The sequence below is a fragment of the Medicago truncatula genome, chromosome 1 (genome assembly GCF_003473485.1).
Source record: "Medicago truncatula cultivar Jemalong A17 chromosome 1, MtrunA17r5.0-ANR, whole genome shotgun sequence".
Classification (NCBI taxonomy): Eukaryota; Viridiplantae; Streptophyta; class Magnoliopsida; order Fabales; family Fabaceae; genus Medicago; species Medicago truncatula.
In genome coordinates this window covers 49,514,308-49,530,794 of record NC_053042.1, presented here as the reverse complement: position 1 = coordinate 49,530,794, position 16,487 = coordinate 49,514,308, and the positions used below count along the sequence as shown (strand labels likewise).

Here is a 16,487-nt window from a genome sequence, read left to right as displayed (position 1 = left end):
GACCCCTAACTAATTTAAATACAAAACAGCCCCCTATGTTTTGATTCTTTGGCAGTTTTGAACCCCCAGTCCATTGTTGACTCGGTCAACGCTGACGTGGCACCCTAAGTGAGGTGCCACGTGTCAATTTTTATTTTATTTTTTTGCCTTGGGGGTCCAAAACTGCCAAAGAATCAAAACATAGAGGGCTGTTTTGTATTTAAATTAGTTAGGGGTCCATAACCGCAACTTTTGAAAAGATAGGGGTCCAAAAGTGCAATTAAGCCTATTTTTTACAGTTTATTTACAAAAATATATTTCTTAAATCATCACACATATTTAATACATAGTTATATTTTTTTTGTTTCAAAATGCATTTGTTCACTTCAAAAATACTATTTTTTGTTTTTACTATAAAAAAATATCTTTTTGCTAGCAAATATATCTTGTTTTGTTTTTCATCCATGTTGTTTTATTACTGTAAGCAAAATTTGTTCATAGAAGAATTAGGCTCCATAATTTGTACTAATATTTATTGTAGCTCTTTATTTCATCCATATTGAAGAACTAAAATCGAATATTTTTTTTTGAAAAAATAAAATCAAATATTCTACAAACTACAATGATCGATTCTTATTGAAGAGACTAAAATCAAATATTTTTTTTTAAAGAAATAAAATCAAATATTCTACAAACTACAAGGATCGATTCGATTCTTATATAATTAAATTTTACAGGGATTAAAATATGTGTCATTATAAGTGTCTCTTTTACAATATTTTCATGTCTCAAATTAGTTGCCCATTTCGAATACCAGGAGACCCTTTATTCATTTTTTTTTAATAAAATATCTTTATTTATTATATTTCATTTCATCTAACTATTGATAATATATAAAAGTATTTTAGTAAAGGAAACTCGTTTTTATCAAATGTGAGACATAAATGAGGCAGGGACAACAAGACCCAAAATAAAATGTGATATGTATGCAACAAAGGATCGCCCTGGCAAAATAAGAGAAAATGATTGCCCTGTAGCTCAGGGCAATGGTTAAAGAATCTACAAATAGAGATACTGATTATAGTTAGTAATTAGACAAGATAATGAAATATTTTGGTTCAAAGGAAAAAGATATTATAATTCAAAGATCACTCATAAAAAATATTTACATTCATCTCTTTTTAGTATTACTACGGAATTTGAATTCAAAACATCCTTATCATTTATGACAAGGGACACACCGAACACCTACAACAAAGTCGACCTACAAGTCCACCCTCAAAGGGAAAAGATAGGTAGACCACTCTTTTGGATACACCCTTTCATACCACTGCTGATGTGGCATGGGAATTTTAGTAGTTTCACACACTTATTTTTCTGCTGCACTAATCTCTACCCTTAGATTAATCCATTGGCTATGATATAAGATTAAATTAAAAACATAAAACATGGAAAAACCATGTTCAACTCTTTCACTTTTCTTTGTTCTTTCTTCTCCTCGTTTTGCAGAGTTTTAAATTGTGTTGGGTTGATTTAACAAGCTTTACCAGCAATAATCAATATCAATATCAAACTCAAAATTTGCATATGTTGCATAATAATCTCAATAGTTAACAAAATGAAACCCCAATTCCAAAAGAATTCCACCACTATCTATGAGAGCGCTCAACTACTGTAAATGGATTGGAACAACAAAAATTTGAGATATATTGCAATAATTTTAATTTTGATGGATATAGTAATAAAGTAGTGATTTTGGGATGTTGATCTTAGATCTCAGTTGGGTTATGTCGGTGAGCATAAAAGAATTGGTGAAGGAACCGGTGAAGGAAGAGAACCGGTGGAGGTGGTGATGGCGTCGGATCTGGGACGGCCGGTGGTGGTGTTCGATGAGAGAAGAGATGGTGAAGGAAGAGAGAGTGAGCAGCAATAAGAGGGAGACGACGGCGATGACAAGCATGTGGAAGGAGGTCGAACAACGGCGAGGAAACGGAGACACTGGGGAATGGCGACGGCGGCGAGGAGGGCCGAGAACAATGGTGTGAGAGAGAGAGACAGATCTGATTTTGTTTAGAGATAGAAAATAAAATTAGTTTTTTGTTTGTTTTGTTTTTGAGTTTTTGTTTTATTGGCATGACTGAACTCATGTTTTAATTATAAAATATGTCATCCAAAGTGGTATAAGGGTGTAGTGCCACCTATTGAGGTATGTGTATAAGGACTCCCCTCAAAAGAGCAAACTTCGAGGGAAGATGAACCAACCCTACTATCCCAAGAGCAGAGACAAAAAAAATAAAAGACTCCGATTCCCGCCCAAAGGCTCCCAAGCACATCCCTTATCCAACAAACCACCTATCCCACCAGATAGTTTGGTCCACCACCGACTCATAATGGAAACAAGGATGACAAAGAGGTATATTGCTCTACATCCATTGTCTTATTAGAGAATACTAAATTATTACGAGTAGACCATATGAACCACACAAGATTAAAAAAAAAAACACTCCTAACTTTCGCTCTTCCAGAAAAAACACAACACCCCTCAAAAAGATTAAAATTCTCCCAATCTAACTCTCTAAAAATCTTATATTAAACCCTCGGTAGAACTACACCCAGAAAATGGGAGGTTGCCATTTTAATAGTTTTATACAAACAATGGAGTGACAAAGGTGGAATATATACAAAGAGAAAGAGAATTGACTGAATAACTGAAGTTTGTTTGACTTGAGATTCTTCTGCTTCGACAGCTAGATTGTGAAATGTGAACATTTATGGCAACTTCTCTCCATGACATCCCTCCCTCACTTTCTGAAACATGGTTGATATGATAGTTAATAACCGTAAAGGTTTTAAAAATATTAAACTCAGGCTTAAAAGCAAATTTATGATAGAAAAATGTTATTGAACAACCATTTTATGAGACAATTTGTGAAATAATTAAAATATACTCATTTTGATCCTAAATATAAGAGAATAATTTTTTTTTTTAAATTCATTAAATAGTTAACGTACCTGAACTATAATTTCATCGAAATACATTATTTATTCAATGAACATGAAAAAAGAATCTTATTTTATATATTTAGGATCTAAGAGAGTATAAAGAAATGTAAGTCTTAACACAAAAACCAAAACAACAAAGAGAAAATGAAAAGATAATGTGAGTATAAAAAAAAGTCAAAAAAATTTATTATAAAATAATTGTTCGAATATCATTTCTCATTATGATAAATTGCAAATAATGCCCAAACCTTTAATGTTTTGACCAAATTAAACTTTGATATTGTAAAATCTAACTTCATATGATCTATTGATCGGTACTATTAATATATTTTTCTTACTCACCAGTACCATAAATAAACAGTTCATTAAGCACATAGGGTAGTTTTTTTTTTCTGACAAGAAGCACATAGGGTAGTTATTAGTGGATATTCTCTTGTTTGGTTTTGGATTCTATCTGAGGATGACATTTTGTGTCATCAAAATCAAAATATATAAAACAATAAGGAGGGCATCTATTATCAGTTACGCGGAAACGCGTAATTAGGCAGATTTGTTTATCTTATCCCCTATGAAGTAAAGTAAAGTAAACCAAATGAAATGGGTTCCCAGTCCCACAACTCATTTCGTGGGCTAGTCTCAAGACAATATGAAAAGTTTAGAGGATTGCTTTTTAGGCCCCCTCAATATCTCTTTAGGCCCCCTAAAAATACAAAAATAACCTTTATACGACTTCCAGTAGATAAATACCGGTAGTTCATTTTAATTTTTCTCATTTTGCACCTCCGGTATGTACATACCGAAGGCACATTTTCAACTACATGTATGAAATTATCAGATGGTTTACCAGGGTCCAAATCTTCTATAAGTTTGCATATAGTGGAAAACGTGACAAGATCCTTAACTCCGTTCAATATGGATGGTCATTGGTCAATCTTTTATTGATACTAGGAATGAGAGCCATGAAACTGATGCTTCAGTAGTTGCAGATTCTTTCACTTCCGAGTCTCTTATCTTGACAGAAACCATCGGCGTATATCCGGCAAACGCACCTTATAAGAGGAAAGTAAGCCCTGCAAATGCTGAGGAATTCAACCATTCTAGCACCTCCAGGAAAAATTTAGTTATCATGATCTTTCTCATAGGTCATAATTTTTATTCTTTACATGTTTGCTAGTTTTACCAAATATTGCATTGCTCTATATAGGAAGAAAACAAGTACTGATGATGCCAATGGACCTAAGACACAAAAGAGGTTGCAATTGCAAAAGGTCTAAGTGTACAAAAAATACTGTGAATGTTTTCAATTTGGTAATTCCAACAGTTTGAAAATGTGCCTTCGGTATGTACATACCGGAGGTGCAAAATGAGAAAAGTTAAAATGAACTACCGGTATTTATCTACCGGAAGTCTTATAAAGGTTATTTTTGTATTTTTAGGGGGCCTAAAGAGATATTGAGGGGGCCTAAAAAGCAATCCTCAAAAGTTTATCGCATAGGCCACCTATCCCTAAAAACTAAAATGTACAAGGTCAAAAAAGGAAAAAGGTATCTGATAAAGAAGAGAAGTTTTTTTTTTAAAGGAATATAGTGGTTAAAAAAGAATAATAAGCATTAAAATATGAAATTTGCTATTTAATTAAACTGAAAGATTTTTACTATTACACGCATAAAAATGACTAAAATATCTTAAATAATAGTTAACTACCGTTCACCGCAAAAGAAATAAATTAAACAACGAATTGCATTTGAAAACATTGAATATCATTTCCATAAGTGTGATAGCAAATTTTGAAATCTAAAGAGCCATTTTCTTAAAACATATACCGATAGAAGTGTCAAATTTGACCTTACCAATTTCTTCAAAAAAAGTGACCTTACTTACGGGCCTTTTAGAATAAAACAAAACTATTATTATTTTTAGCCTACTGGTTTCTCGCGCACCCTATTTTTTTTTACAAAAATGCTCATGTGATTTCCGGATTTTATAATCTAATTTTTGAGTTTTTCTTTTGTTATGGGGTGAAAAAAAAGTGTTTTTCACCAATTCAGATTTTATGATCCGAAAACCTCAAAAAACAGGGAGCGTGTGTTCCTTGTTTTTTTTTTCCCTTCGGATTATAGAATCCGAACACCCACCATATTAATCTTCCTAACTTTCATCCTTCTGTTTTAGGTCATTGTTAGTTTTTTTTAGTCAAAAATCTAGTTTTTGGGATACTTGATCAAATTGCTCCGAAACTTATCCAGAAAATTAGAAGAAAAAAAATCAAGGATCAAGACTCCCGCAAATCGGGCTTTTGCCAGGTCTCTGACCCTCAAAATCAAAACTTCCATCATTTAGACTCATTTTTCGTTAATTTTAAAAATTTCACATTCTAAAAAAAACATAGAAAAATTTTCATTAGTTTATTTGATTTTTAGAATTTATTGGTGTGTTTTTTTATTTGACATGTTTTATCATAATTTTTACTTTGTTTTTTGTTGTTTTTAAAAACGAAATTTGCAAATGCTGAAATGTGAGAGATTCTGATTACTGCTTTATTAACCCCACAGACATTTTTGTAAAAAAAAAAAAAAAACAGGGGGTGTGAGAAGATGATAGAGTGGAAAAAGTGATAGTTAGAAAACAATGAGTTGGGCTTGGTTGACCTGCTGAACTATAGGATGGATTAGTATTTTAAACAAAATTTCTTTTTCCACCATCCGTCCTTCTCGAGTGGCCCTTTAGATTTTTCACCTTATATTATCCGGATAAATTCTATAACAATTTGGTTATATAATTTAATTTTTATAAAAATTCAACAACCTCTACAATTTACCAATTGGTTTCTCCAAATCTTGTTTCAAAACAGTTTGGAAAACATAATTGGAATAAATATTGATAGTTCGAATTATATAATTCAAACTATGTAAAATCCCCCATCAAACCAGTTTCAAACCTCCAAAATCGAGTTTTTCTGGGTTTGAATTATATAATACAAACTGGATAAAATTAAAAGTTTAAAGAGCTCGCAAGAAAGAAGAATGGTGGAAAAAGAAATTCTCTTTTAAAAAAAAAGATTTGCTAAAATCTAATGTAATACAATCATTATGTACAAAAAATGAAGATGAGATAATTGGGTTACAATTGCTTTCTCAATCAGGTTCATTAGTTTTGTGCCACACTTGCACTTTGTGATAATTACACTCTATATTATTGTTTTCATGGCCGTAGTTCTATATAATTAATTCATTCACGTGCTTTTTATTCATATATTACTTCATATTATGAGCAATTTGAGGGGACTGTGAACCATTAAAGGGGGTCTAATGACCAATTTTTTTAATTTTTTTTTATAAGCAAGGGTAGACTATACTTTACAACCAATTAGCAAGTTCGCCAACCCAAAATTCTCACAAAGCTTTTACAAATGAATGAGTATGGGAGGGGGTGAAAAATCAGCAAGCGGCTCAAATTATTATGACATGAAAATTCTTTAAAGAGGTATGTTATTTAGACCTAACTTTTTACAACTTACGGGACAAGCAAATATACAAAATAAGGTTGGTATTAACACGAAAACTAATATAATTAAAAAACTAAAATGACTTTGCATAAAGAATTATCTATCAAGTTGTCCAAAAATGACCATCTAAAGTATCAATTTTCTTAAATGGTGCAATGTGGAAATGACCAACAGAAAGCTAGCTGAAGTGCAACATGGATACATCAAAATTTCAAGAATTAAATTGTCAGGGATGTGCCTCCAAGATAGTTTGGTCTCGCCGCGATACTCCCCTACCACAAAAATATGATCAAGGCACAAATGCATCTCTTGCATGGACATATACTTTGTGTCGATTCTTTTGCTTAGAACTTTAGAACCATCTTCATGTTTCTCTTCAATGTTATCATGCATGTCAATCAATAAAGGCATGAAAAGCAACTTGGTGTCTTTGTTATGCATTTTAACACAATGATAGACAAAGTAAAAACAATTTGAACACTGAATAGAAGAATGTTATCAATTATTGTTTTAGGTTAATGGATAACATCGTAGAAATGCATCTTGGAAGGTTTTGGCTTAATATTTATCAAAATTTTAGGGTTAGTTCACTACAAGAAATATGACATTTTGCCAGGGTGACAAATTTGCCAGGGAAAATGCCAAGGACAACACCTGGCATAATAACACAAGGGTTTGCCCTCACAAAACCCCTCACTTATTGCAAGGTGGGAAATTGAAATTCAAGAATTTGCTGCATGCAGGCTTGAAGTGACTAAAGTAGGTGGCTGTCAGGCAAAAACTGAGGGAATATGCCAGGGAAAGCCCCTGGGATGGGAAAAAAGGTGATGAATCTCTGCATTGTTTCCTGTTGATTTGACAAGGCTCTGAAAAGCCTGTCCGGTCCAGTTGAGACAGGGGCAATACCCCTCGTTTATTGCGTGAATCCCTGGCTTTCTTCCTGTCGTTCTGCTGCTATCTGGTACCTAGCTATATGCTAGGATTTGACCAAGCATGCGAGGGGCATTCCCTCGGATAAGCCGTGGCTTTTTTTGCTCCCTATATAAATCTATGCACCGATCATGTAACAAACTTCACAACACTTAGTTTTCTTCACATAAAACACAACACATTCACTCAACACATTCAACATACTTCATTTATTTGGTAAATATATGGTTATTAGGTGGATTTTTATATATTATAGAATATGGTTTATTTAGTAAAATAGTTTCTTTTATTTTTTTCTAATTTAGGGACTCGATTTTAAATTTGCGTAGTAAAACATAAATTACAACATAATCTGTTTTTTTTTTCTAATTTAGGGAAACTCTTTTTTTGATATTTAAAAAAAAAAAAACTGTTTGTTAAACATAATATGTTTTTAAAAATTTATTATTTATTCAATTTTAAAAAGTGATTATAAATAATAATATATATGAAAAAGGAATGTATTAAAAAGGTTTATTGTTGGAAAACTGTTATTAAGTACAATTTCTATTTCATGCCTATTAATTAGACTTAGTAGTGTTTGAGTGACTAAACTTTATTTATATGCATTTAATTTTGTTTTAAAAAATATTTTTAATTTTTTTAAAAAATATATTTTATTAATTAAATTGATTTTTGAACCATTTATTTGTATTTCAAAAACAACTTTTTAAAAAAACGATTTTTTAATTAATTAATAAAAAATTTGTTTTTATAAATAAACATTTTTTTTTAAAAATAATTTGGACGTTTGCCAGGGGTTAAACCCCTCGCATATCCCTGGTTTTTTGCTCATCTGACTTGCCTTTCTGTCAATCAGTCACGTCAGTCAGCGCAGTCGCAAAGTCTGCAAAGTTGCAGGAAAGTTGTAGACGAAAGTGAAGGAATATGTCAGGGGTTCTGCCAGGGAGAAAGCTTGGCGATATACCAGGGGTTCAGCCCCTCGTTTTTCTCCCAGGGGTGTAGCCACTGACAAAATGTTTGCGATGAGTGCCTTTGCGATTGCTTCTACCCCTGGCATTTTCCCTCACAAATGTCGCATTTTCCAAGGATTGTGTCCTTTTGACAGGGATTTTGCCCCTGACAAAAGGTAATGTTTCTTGTAGTAGTTGTATCAAGAAACACGATAACCGTGTTGCTCTTAGTTTGGCTAGAGCATCACTTTTTTTGTCCGCATCAAGTCTTGTTTAGGTAAAAAAATAAATACATAATAGGTTTGAAACTATAGGATATGAAAGACTTTAGTAGGAAAAAATGTCAATCTTCCTATATGTTTGTTTGTTTCATCAGAAACTATCTTCCCATTTTACATTAAAACATGGCTTAACAAGCTACACTTCAATGTTTTTTAATCTAAAATGAAAAAATATGTGGAAAAGTTGAATAAAGAACAAAAATGTTTAAAATATATAGAAATGACGAATTTGTTAGAGAAAGTAAGATAAAGACTACGTGAGGACTTTTCCCCTTATACTTAATTAAAAAAACATGAATAATCTCTTATATGAAGAAGAGCATTCTATTGGTATAGTAGGAAAGTGTATACGAGGATAGGTCATCTATTTATAGTATGGATTCGAAGTTAAGTTTGTTACAATAACTGAATCTAAGATAGGTGATGTTAGAAACAATGGAGTACGTCCACTCTATAATAATCCTGTGTAGAATTCTCTCCATTTCGTAAAGTAAGCATATACTATTATAACAAGCAAGTAATTAAAATAGTATATTGACCACATATTTGAAGTCATGGATTGACCAATTCAATGCACAAAGAAGCATATCAATGACACATAATATATGATAGTGACTGGATGGGAGCAGAAAGCGCCAAAGTGGGATTGGCCCCGCTGCCATGGCTCCATTTAATTGCGGCATTTTCTCTTCAACAATAATATTGGATTGGATTTCGGTCTGCAATAAAATCCCACTAAATTATTTATCATCATAACACAAAAGTCCAAACCAAGAAAACCTTCAAAGAGAGAGGAACAAGGTGGGCCATTTTTTACTATAAGCAGTAAGCTTTATCTGGAAAGATTAACTGCAATTCAACTTTTCCTATTGCTTTCGGTACTTGGTACTGAATATATTTTCCTTATCTTTTGAAAGGGACTCTACACTCAACATAGACTTTGTTGCCAAGAGAGTATCAAATTCTCATTTGAAAAATATTAGATGTTTACATCTTGATATAAATAGAGAAAAAAAAAAAAAAAAAAAGTTATTTGACAGAAGCAAATGTTCAGTGATGTTGATAGAAAGAAATATATATAGAAAAAATGAGATGTTTTTTCTTTAAGGAAGAAAAAATGAGATGTTGAATTTATAGCTATCAATTTATCATTCTTGTTCTCAATTACTATACATTATCAGATTCACTTCTTATTTTTTGATAAATTTTTCTTCTAAAACCCTCTTTATATTATTTCATACATATTAAAAAGAATTGTAGATATGTACCAAAAACTTTTTGTAGATAAATAAAAGAGTATAACAATTTTACACAAGTTATTATCGTAAATACATGGTAGAATACAAGTAATAATTTGTTATATCAACAAATATTTATTTTACTTTTTATACATAAATGTAAGTGATTATTCTGCTAATCAAAGATAGGAGGAATTAGCTACCATTGAATAATTTTTTTAGTTTTATCAATGATTTATCTCCATGAGACAAATTTGGGGTATATAGAGTGGATTCTTTTCAATGTGACCATAATTCATTTGTCAGAAACAATGTATTAGTATATGCAGTATATACTATTTATTCACCTTAAAAATTGAATAATGCAATATCTTATCCTTGTATGGACAAAATCGGAGGAGCAATCTAACTGTCTACTAACATAAGCTTAATTAAAAGACCAATCCATTATCCATTGGCACTGAATTTCATTTTTTTAATATCCGTTCATTATTATATACTACATAATGGGAAACACAAAACCAGTTTGTTATTTTTTGATAAAAAAAATTGTACCACTTGCTAGCTTTTATTTTCAAGACAACCCTTCCTTTTCTTATCTTGATTTATTAATTACTAGTAATATCTTTAGAACACTCTAGATCGATAAAATAAAATTGGTGTGATAGTTACGATAAAGCTAACGCCATGTTGATTTCTGGAATCACCTTTGGTTTGGACTTTGGTGTAGCCGCTTTATGAACAGTGTTTTTTTTATATTATTTTTTTTTAACTCTGATTCTTCTGTTAGTTAAATGGCAGTTAGTACTTATTCCAACGACGTTACTCCAATTGGTGCAATAATAAACCGAATCTATGCACAGACGTAATATGAACAGTAACCTGCCTACCCATATCTTTTTCTTGTTACTATGTGTATTTGTGACTAGTGGGCCAATCCTCTTATTCAATCCACGTACGTAGAACGTTAGGTTAGGTCGTTTGTGGTCACAATTTCTTCACCGCAAGCAATCACCCATACTGATAGCAATTCCATTAACATCGAACAAATGTTTAAGCGAAACATTCGACATTTAATTTAGTGTACTAACTAAGGTGGAACACTCAATGTTTAATATTAGATTAGATACTCCCTTTAGACCATCTCAAATGGTGACAAAAATAAGCCACATATACGTTTATATTCTTCAATATCGCTTCATGATTTCATTGTTTTTTATTAATGAAGGGTATTGTATTAGCGTTAAGATGTACTTGAATACCTTTGGAGAGCATGCCATTAATTGTAAAGAGTTTCCTAATTTTAAATACAAGCTTGACTTTATTAGAGATGCCACTTTTTATATATACAGGCGGACGAAAGTATTTGTGAAGAATGAGGCACCTGTAAGCTTCTTATTTTATCTCCTTGTTGGAAGATCGACACTTAGGTCAGCATATGTTATGATGTGCAGGTGGGTATCAGGAAAACATGTATATGAGAGAATTTGAGTGGGGATTCACCATTGTGCGATTGGAGACCGAGAGCTTTTATGATGGGACCAGCTGCCCTTAAAGCCATGTCAAACAAATGACCAAACATGAAAAAACGTAACATGCTTTTATATTATTTGTGTTTGACACATTTATCTCTATAACACCAGATGTAGTTAACCTTCTACGAGAGTTCAAATGGCCATGCACAACAATGTCATGTCTCTCAAATCTATGAATGTTGTGTTTAAAAGATTAATTTTGCCATCTAAAGAAGTTTAAGGGGCGCAACTTATTGTTAGATTATCATCTTCCACTCATTTTGTAATTTATTGTATATATACACATCATTTATGAAGAAATTTTTTTTTGAAGAAAGAATTCCTTCTAAGGTTCTGGAATTTTATTTTTAATCAGTCTCGAACTCTATGCCAACAAACTCCAGTAATAGAAAACTGGAAGTTCTAAAGCGCTAGAGATGCTCTTACGTTTGTTTGACAACACAATTTGTTTGAGACAACACATGTAACTTATAACTCATGTACTCATCTGACTAAAATAAACATGTTTGATTTCAAAAAATTTCTAACAAGTTTATGTTTTTTATTAGCTTATAGTGTTTTTTATAAGTCACTTCAATCAGTGTTTGAGCTTATAATTTTTTTTTTCAATTTAAACTTTAATATCTCAATTGGAAAAAATAAATATTATTAATTTTTTTATATCATTTCATATTCATCCGATAGTTCAACCGTTAATTATACTCGATATTATAATCTCAATCAGTTAATATATTCACTATCTTTCATGTTTTCTCTTGCGTAACATATGCCATAAAACAACTCCTTTAAAGGTCTATACTTTGTGTGAGTGGTTGTGGAGCGGAAGAACTAGTAGATCATTAATTTGTTTCTGAGGTGCAACTTTTTTGGGAGTATACACGCACACTATTCGACATGGGATTGGTATAATTTATGTTGATATGTTGTTACTATCATACCATTTCCTTCAATTTGGTCCGTTGGGGGGATTTTCTAAAACTTTTCGATCCTTTCTATCTTTAATCTAGTCTGCTTGTTTTTGGGTGATTTAGAAAGAAAGAAATAATAGAAATTTTAAGTCTATAGAGGAATTTTTACAACAACTGACATATAGAATTAAGCTGCTCTCTTTTTTTCGGTTAAAAGCAATCAATGTTACTTTTGCTTTCGATTATCGTATGTGGTGGCTTAATCCTTAGTCTGTTTGGGTGTAGACTTTTAGCCTACCTTGTAATAATTGGTTATAATTGTTTGCATTCTTCTTTGACACTCTTGAGCCGGTTAGGTACGAAACAATTACAAAACTTCCTCCCACACATCGTCCTTTGGCTTATGTAATTGTTTTTCTCTTTCTTTCTCCTTGGTCTCTCTTGTTTTATTTTTGTGGTGAGTATGTTTTGTATCTTTTTTCAATATATTCAATTTGCCATTAAAAAAAAGTACATTAACTTAAATGTTAGGTTATACCTTAAAACATATTTACATCATACAACAAAACTATACTTAAACTATATTTTCAGGGGAAAACTACACTTAAATTTTATAAACTAAGTTCAAGTCAATCCAAACAAGGCATAGAAATAGGCTTACAAGTCATACTAGACATTAAAAAATATTAGGTCATACCTAGAAAATCTGATATGTTGCCCTATATATCAGACTCCGAAACAAATGAGCAGAAACATATGAGTAACTGGTGATTTGTACAAATATGTCAAACATGACCAATAATAAATAAATAAATAATATGAGACTTAATTTCAAAGAAAAGCAGTTTCTGTTCAAATAGAGGCGCATTGGTAAGATCAGCAAATCAACATTCTATCATAACATCAGGCACAAACTTTGCATCTTGTCGGCAAAGATAGAGATCCAAAAAAGGTAAATGCAGTAATTTACTAGTGTTCTATATATTTTGATCCATACTATTTCATATATGTTTCATTTTCCACAACATTTTTATATGTAATTTAGGTCTATTATTACTCCAAGATGTTCTTTGTCCACATGCTATAGTGGTCTCAGAGCAAGGAAAAGAAAAAGCAGTTACTACTGTCATTTGTGTTAATGCGTCAAGAACTTATTGTGTAATAATTGTCTGTTTCATTGGTAAAGGTTTTGATGCACTCACAAATATCATTTATTGATAGAAAGATACCAACTTACCAACCCTGAGTTAATACAGATTGCTGAACCTTAGTTACCTCATTCTCGTTAGGATTTTGGTACAAGTCTAGAATTCCCTAATTAGTAAGTTATACCAATATCATACTATAAAGTGGTACAAACACCACTTTGTAATTTTTTTGGTAAACCATATTACCAAGTCTAGAATTCCGTCTTCTTTGTTTAATTTCTTGAAGTAGGGTGATTGTTACTTTGCAAGGCGAATATCCCTTGTATTTTTCCTGAGTTATGGGTTAAGTATTCTTTGTACTTTTCTTGTTATCTTCTAAATTTTGATGTTAAAAAAAAAAAATTCTCTTGAGTCCTATTTATAAGAGACGTTTGGATAAAACAATAGTTAGTGTATTTGGTTAAAAATGTGAATCAGATATATCAACTTCTGTTGACTCAAACATCTCTTATAAATAGGATCGAAGAGGGTAATATAAAGTGGGAGTTATGTTAGACCTGTTGTACAGTGCTATAGAGTACTGTGTCTTCCGGCAATTGTTTTAAACTGCGGATCACATCATGTAATGCAGTCACAATATTGTGGTTGCAGCTGTGTCCGGAACCACAATAGTGGTGTGAAATTAAAATCAAAGAAAAACAGCAATGGCCGCAAATGTATAGTGGATGTAATGGCTGCAGTATACTGCATCAGGCAAGTGATCACGCAGATTATTTTTCTATCTCATGTTGTCTTTATATTATAAATTTAGAGAGTATTTAAAGGATTTGAGATATTTTAAAGTGATCAAGAGTAAATTAGTATATGTGAAATATAAAGTAACTAATAAACTATAATATTTGATATTAAAACCATTCCCTAATATAAATTTTTATATAGCAAAAGAAAGAATCCTACTTAAGTATCAAAAACAGAAACCTGCTACACACCAGAAATACATCAGGCCATAGCTATTGCCATGAATGTTACTATTATAGTATGGTTCATAAATTAATTAATGTCTTGTTCCACCCAACACCGAACTGAAACAGCCTCAAGACTTCATGATTTTAATGCCAATTCTTTGAGATTCAATTACAGAGATTGAAGCATTAAAGAGAAATACGGATCATCTATAAGTTTAAAATTAATCATATCCTAATAACATTTTGAATGATCATTTGGTTAATCAAATGAATATTAAGTTTCATAATTAGTTATATATGAGAAAAAGAAAGTTAACTATGATCATATGCAGAAACATCTTTTAAGCACTGTCATTTTTGGCTTCAGATATCATAAGAGATATAATTAGGTTCTACTAATTATATCATTTACATGTAGAAAATTGTACAAATTAACAGCACAATATACACAGATGCAACCTAGCTTGCACATATAATAATATATCAAGAAAGATCCACAAACACAGAAGCAGATTGTAAACTTGCAGAAGTAATTTTATTCAGAAGAAAAAGGGCAATCCTCATACAAAAATAAAATAAGAAAATCGCATATTGATAGAGTGAAACTAAAAAGATCCAGAATCAAAAGTTGAATCTTTTTAGACTCAAATCACATATACACATAGGTAACCTCCCCAACTGATTAGATCATATGAAAATTCTATCAGATTCATTCAGATCATTATCACCTAAAAATTAAAATATGTGGCAATGAATGATGAAATGAAAATGACCTAATCCCTCCATATATACACATAGATCCAAAATCAGCAGCAAGATCAAAACCAGCTACTGCAAATTAACATCAAAGCAACACAATCAATCATAGTCCGTACGTACCTAGCTAGAAAAAAGAGGGTGAATCAAGATCTACCGTACAAACACTTGAAATAACCAAAATCAAACAAATTCAAAGAGAGAAAATGAATGATTCTGTCTTCAAAAATTGTAACTCCAAAGATTATCTCGTCCATCAGAATTGCGAGGTGAATCATCTGAAGAACAATTAGAGAATGAACTCATCCTTGGTGGACTAACCTGCATTCCTCTAGCCATATCATCTAACAAACTTGGCATATTCAACAACTCATCTTCATCAATATATTCATGATGATGACCTTGTTGTTGTTGCAATATTCCACTACTTGAAGAAGACCCCTCAAAACTAAAAGCTGAAGGGTTTTGTTGTTGTTGATCTTGTTGTGCTGGTCTCATGATTCTGGTTTGTGCAGCAGCTTCAGCAGCAGCACGAATATCAGTTGAAGACAATGAAGCAGGAATAGGGTAAGATAGTATTGAATTGGGAAAGTTAAGAGTAGTATCAGGTCCTTTTAAAGCAAGAGCTGCAACATCATAAGCAGCAGCTGCCATTTCAGCAGTAGGGTATGTTCCTAACCAAATGCGTTTTGTTTTACGTGGCTCACGTATCTCTGATACCCATTTACCACTCCTACAACGGGTTCCACGGTATCTTCCTGCGACTCCGGTAGTCGCCGGAGAAGATGAAGGAGTTGTTGGTGCTGATGATGCATCAGGAGGTTGTATTGGTGGTGGCACCGATGAAGTGTTGTTGTTGGTGCCATCCATGACGAAAGAAGTGAAATGTTTATGTTGTTGTTGTAGGTAGGAACTAAGCATACACGATAGAATGAATGAATGGAATGAATGAATGCGGTGTTGTTTTTGTTTATTTTTATTTTCTAGTTGTTGATATTAAGAGAGAATATATGATAGTGGCAGTAGTAGTACATATTAGGTTAATATAAATAATATATATATATATATATAAATGAATGAGGTACTATAGCAGGCAGAGACATATACGACAGAGGGAGGGAGGGAGAAAAGTGGAATGAGTGGAGATTTGTATGATTTGATTTGAATAAAAAGGAAGTGTAAGTGATGAACGAATAGGATGAACCGTGGGAAAGTCGCGGAGGACAGAGACTTTATTAGTAGTAAAGTAAAGTAATGGGGGGATTCATTTACAATATTAGTTTTAG

At 32.0% G+C, this 16,487-nt stretch overlaps 1 protein-coding gene across 1 annotated transcript; it reads right to left on the bottom strand.

Annotated features, from left to right (window-relative positions):
• Positions 1–14,958: 14,958 nt before the first annotated feature.
• Positions 14,959–16,342, bottom strand: LOC11422839 (ethylene-responsive transcription factor ERF027). Its single transcript, XM_024769619.2, has 2 exons — positions 15,523–16,342; positions 14,959–15,276 (listed from the first exon to the last, which is right to left on the bottom strand). The coding sequence occupies exons 1-2, from the start codon at positions 16,120–16,122 to the stop codon at positions 15,274–15,276; spliced, it is 603 nt and encodes a 200-aa protein (XP_024625387.1). The 5' UTR covers positions 16,123–16,342; the 3' UTR covers positions 14,959–15,273.
• Between the last annotated feature and the right edge of the window lie 145 nt (positions 16,343–16,487).

Excerpts from the sequence above, each read along its gene's own strand:
- LOC11422839 (XM_024769619.2), bottom strand. The coding sequence starts at position 16,122 with ATGCTTAGTTCCTACCTACAACAACAACATAAACATTTCACTTCTTTC.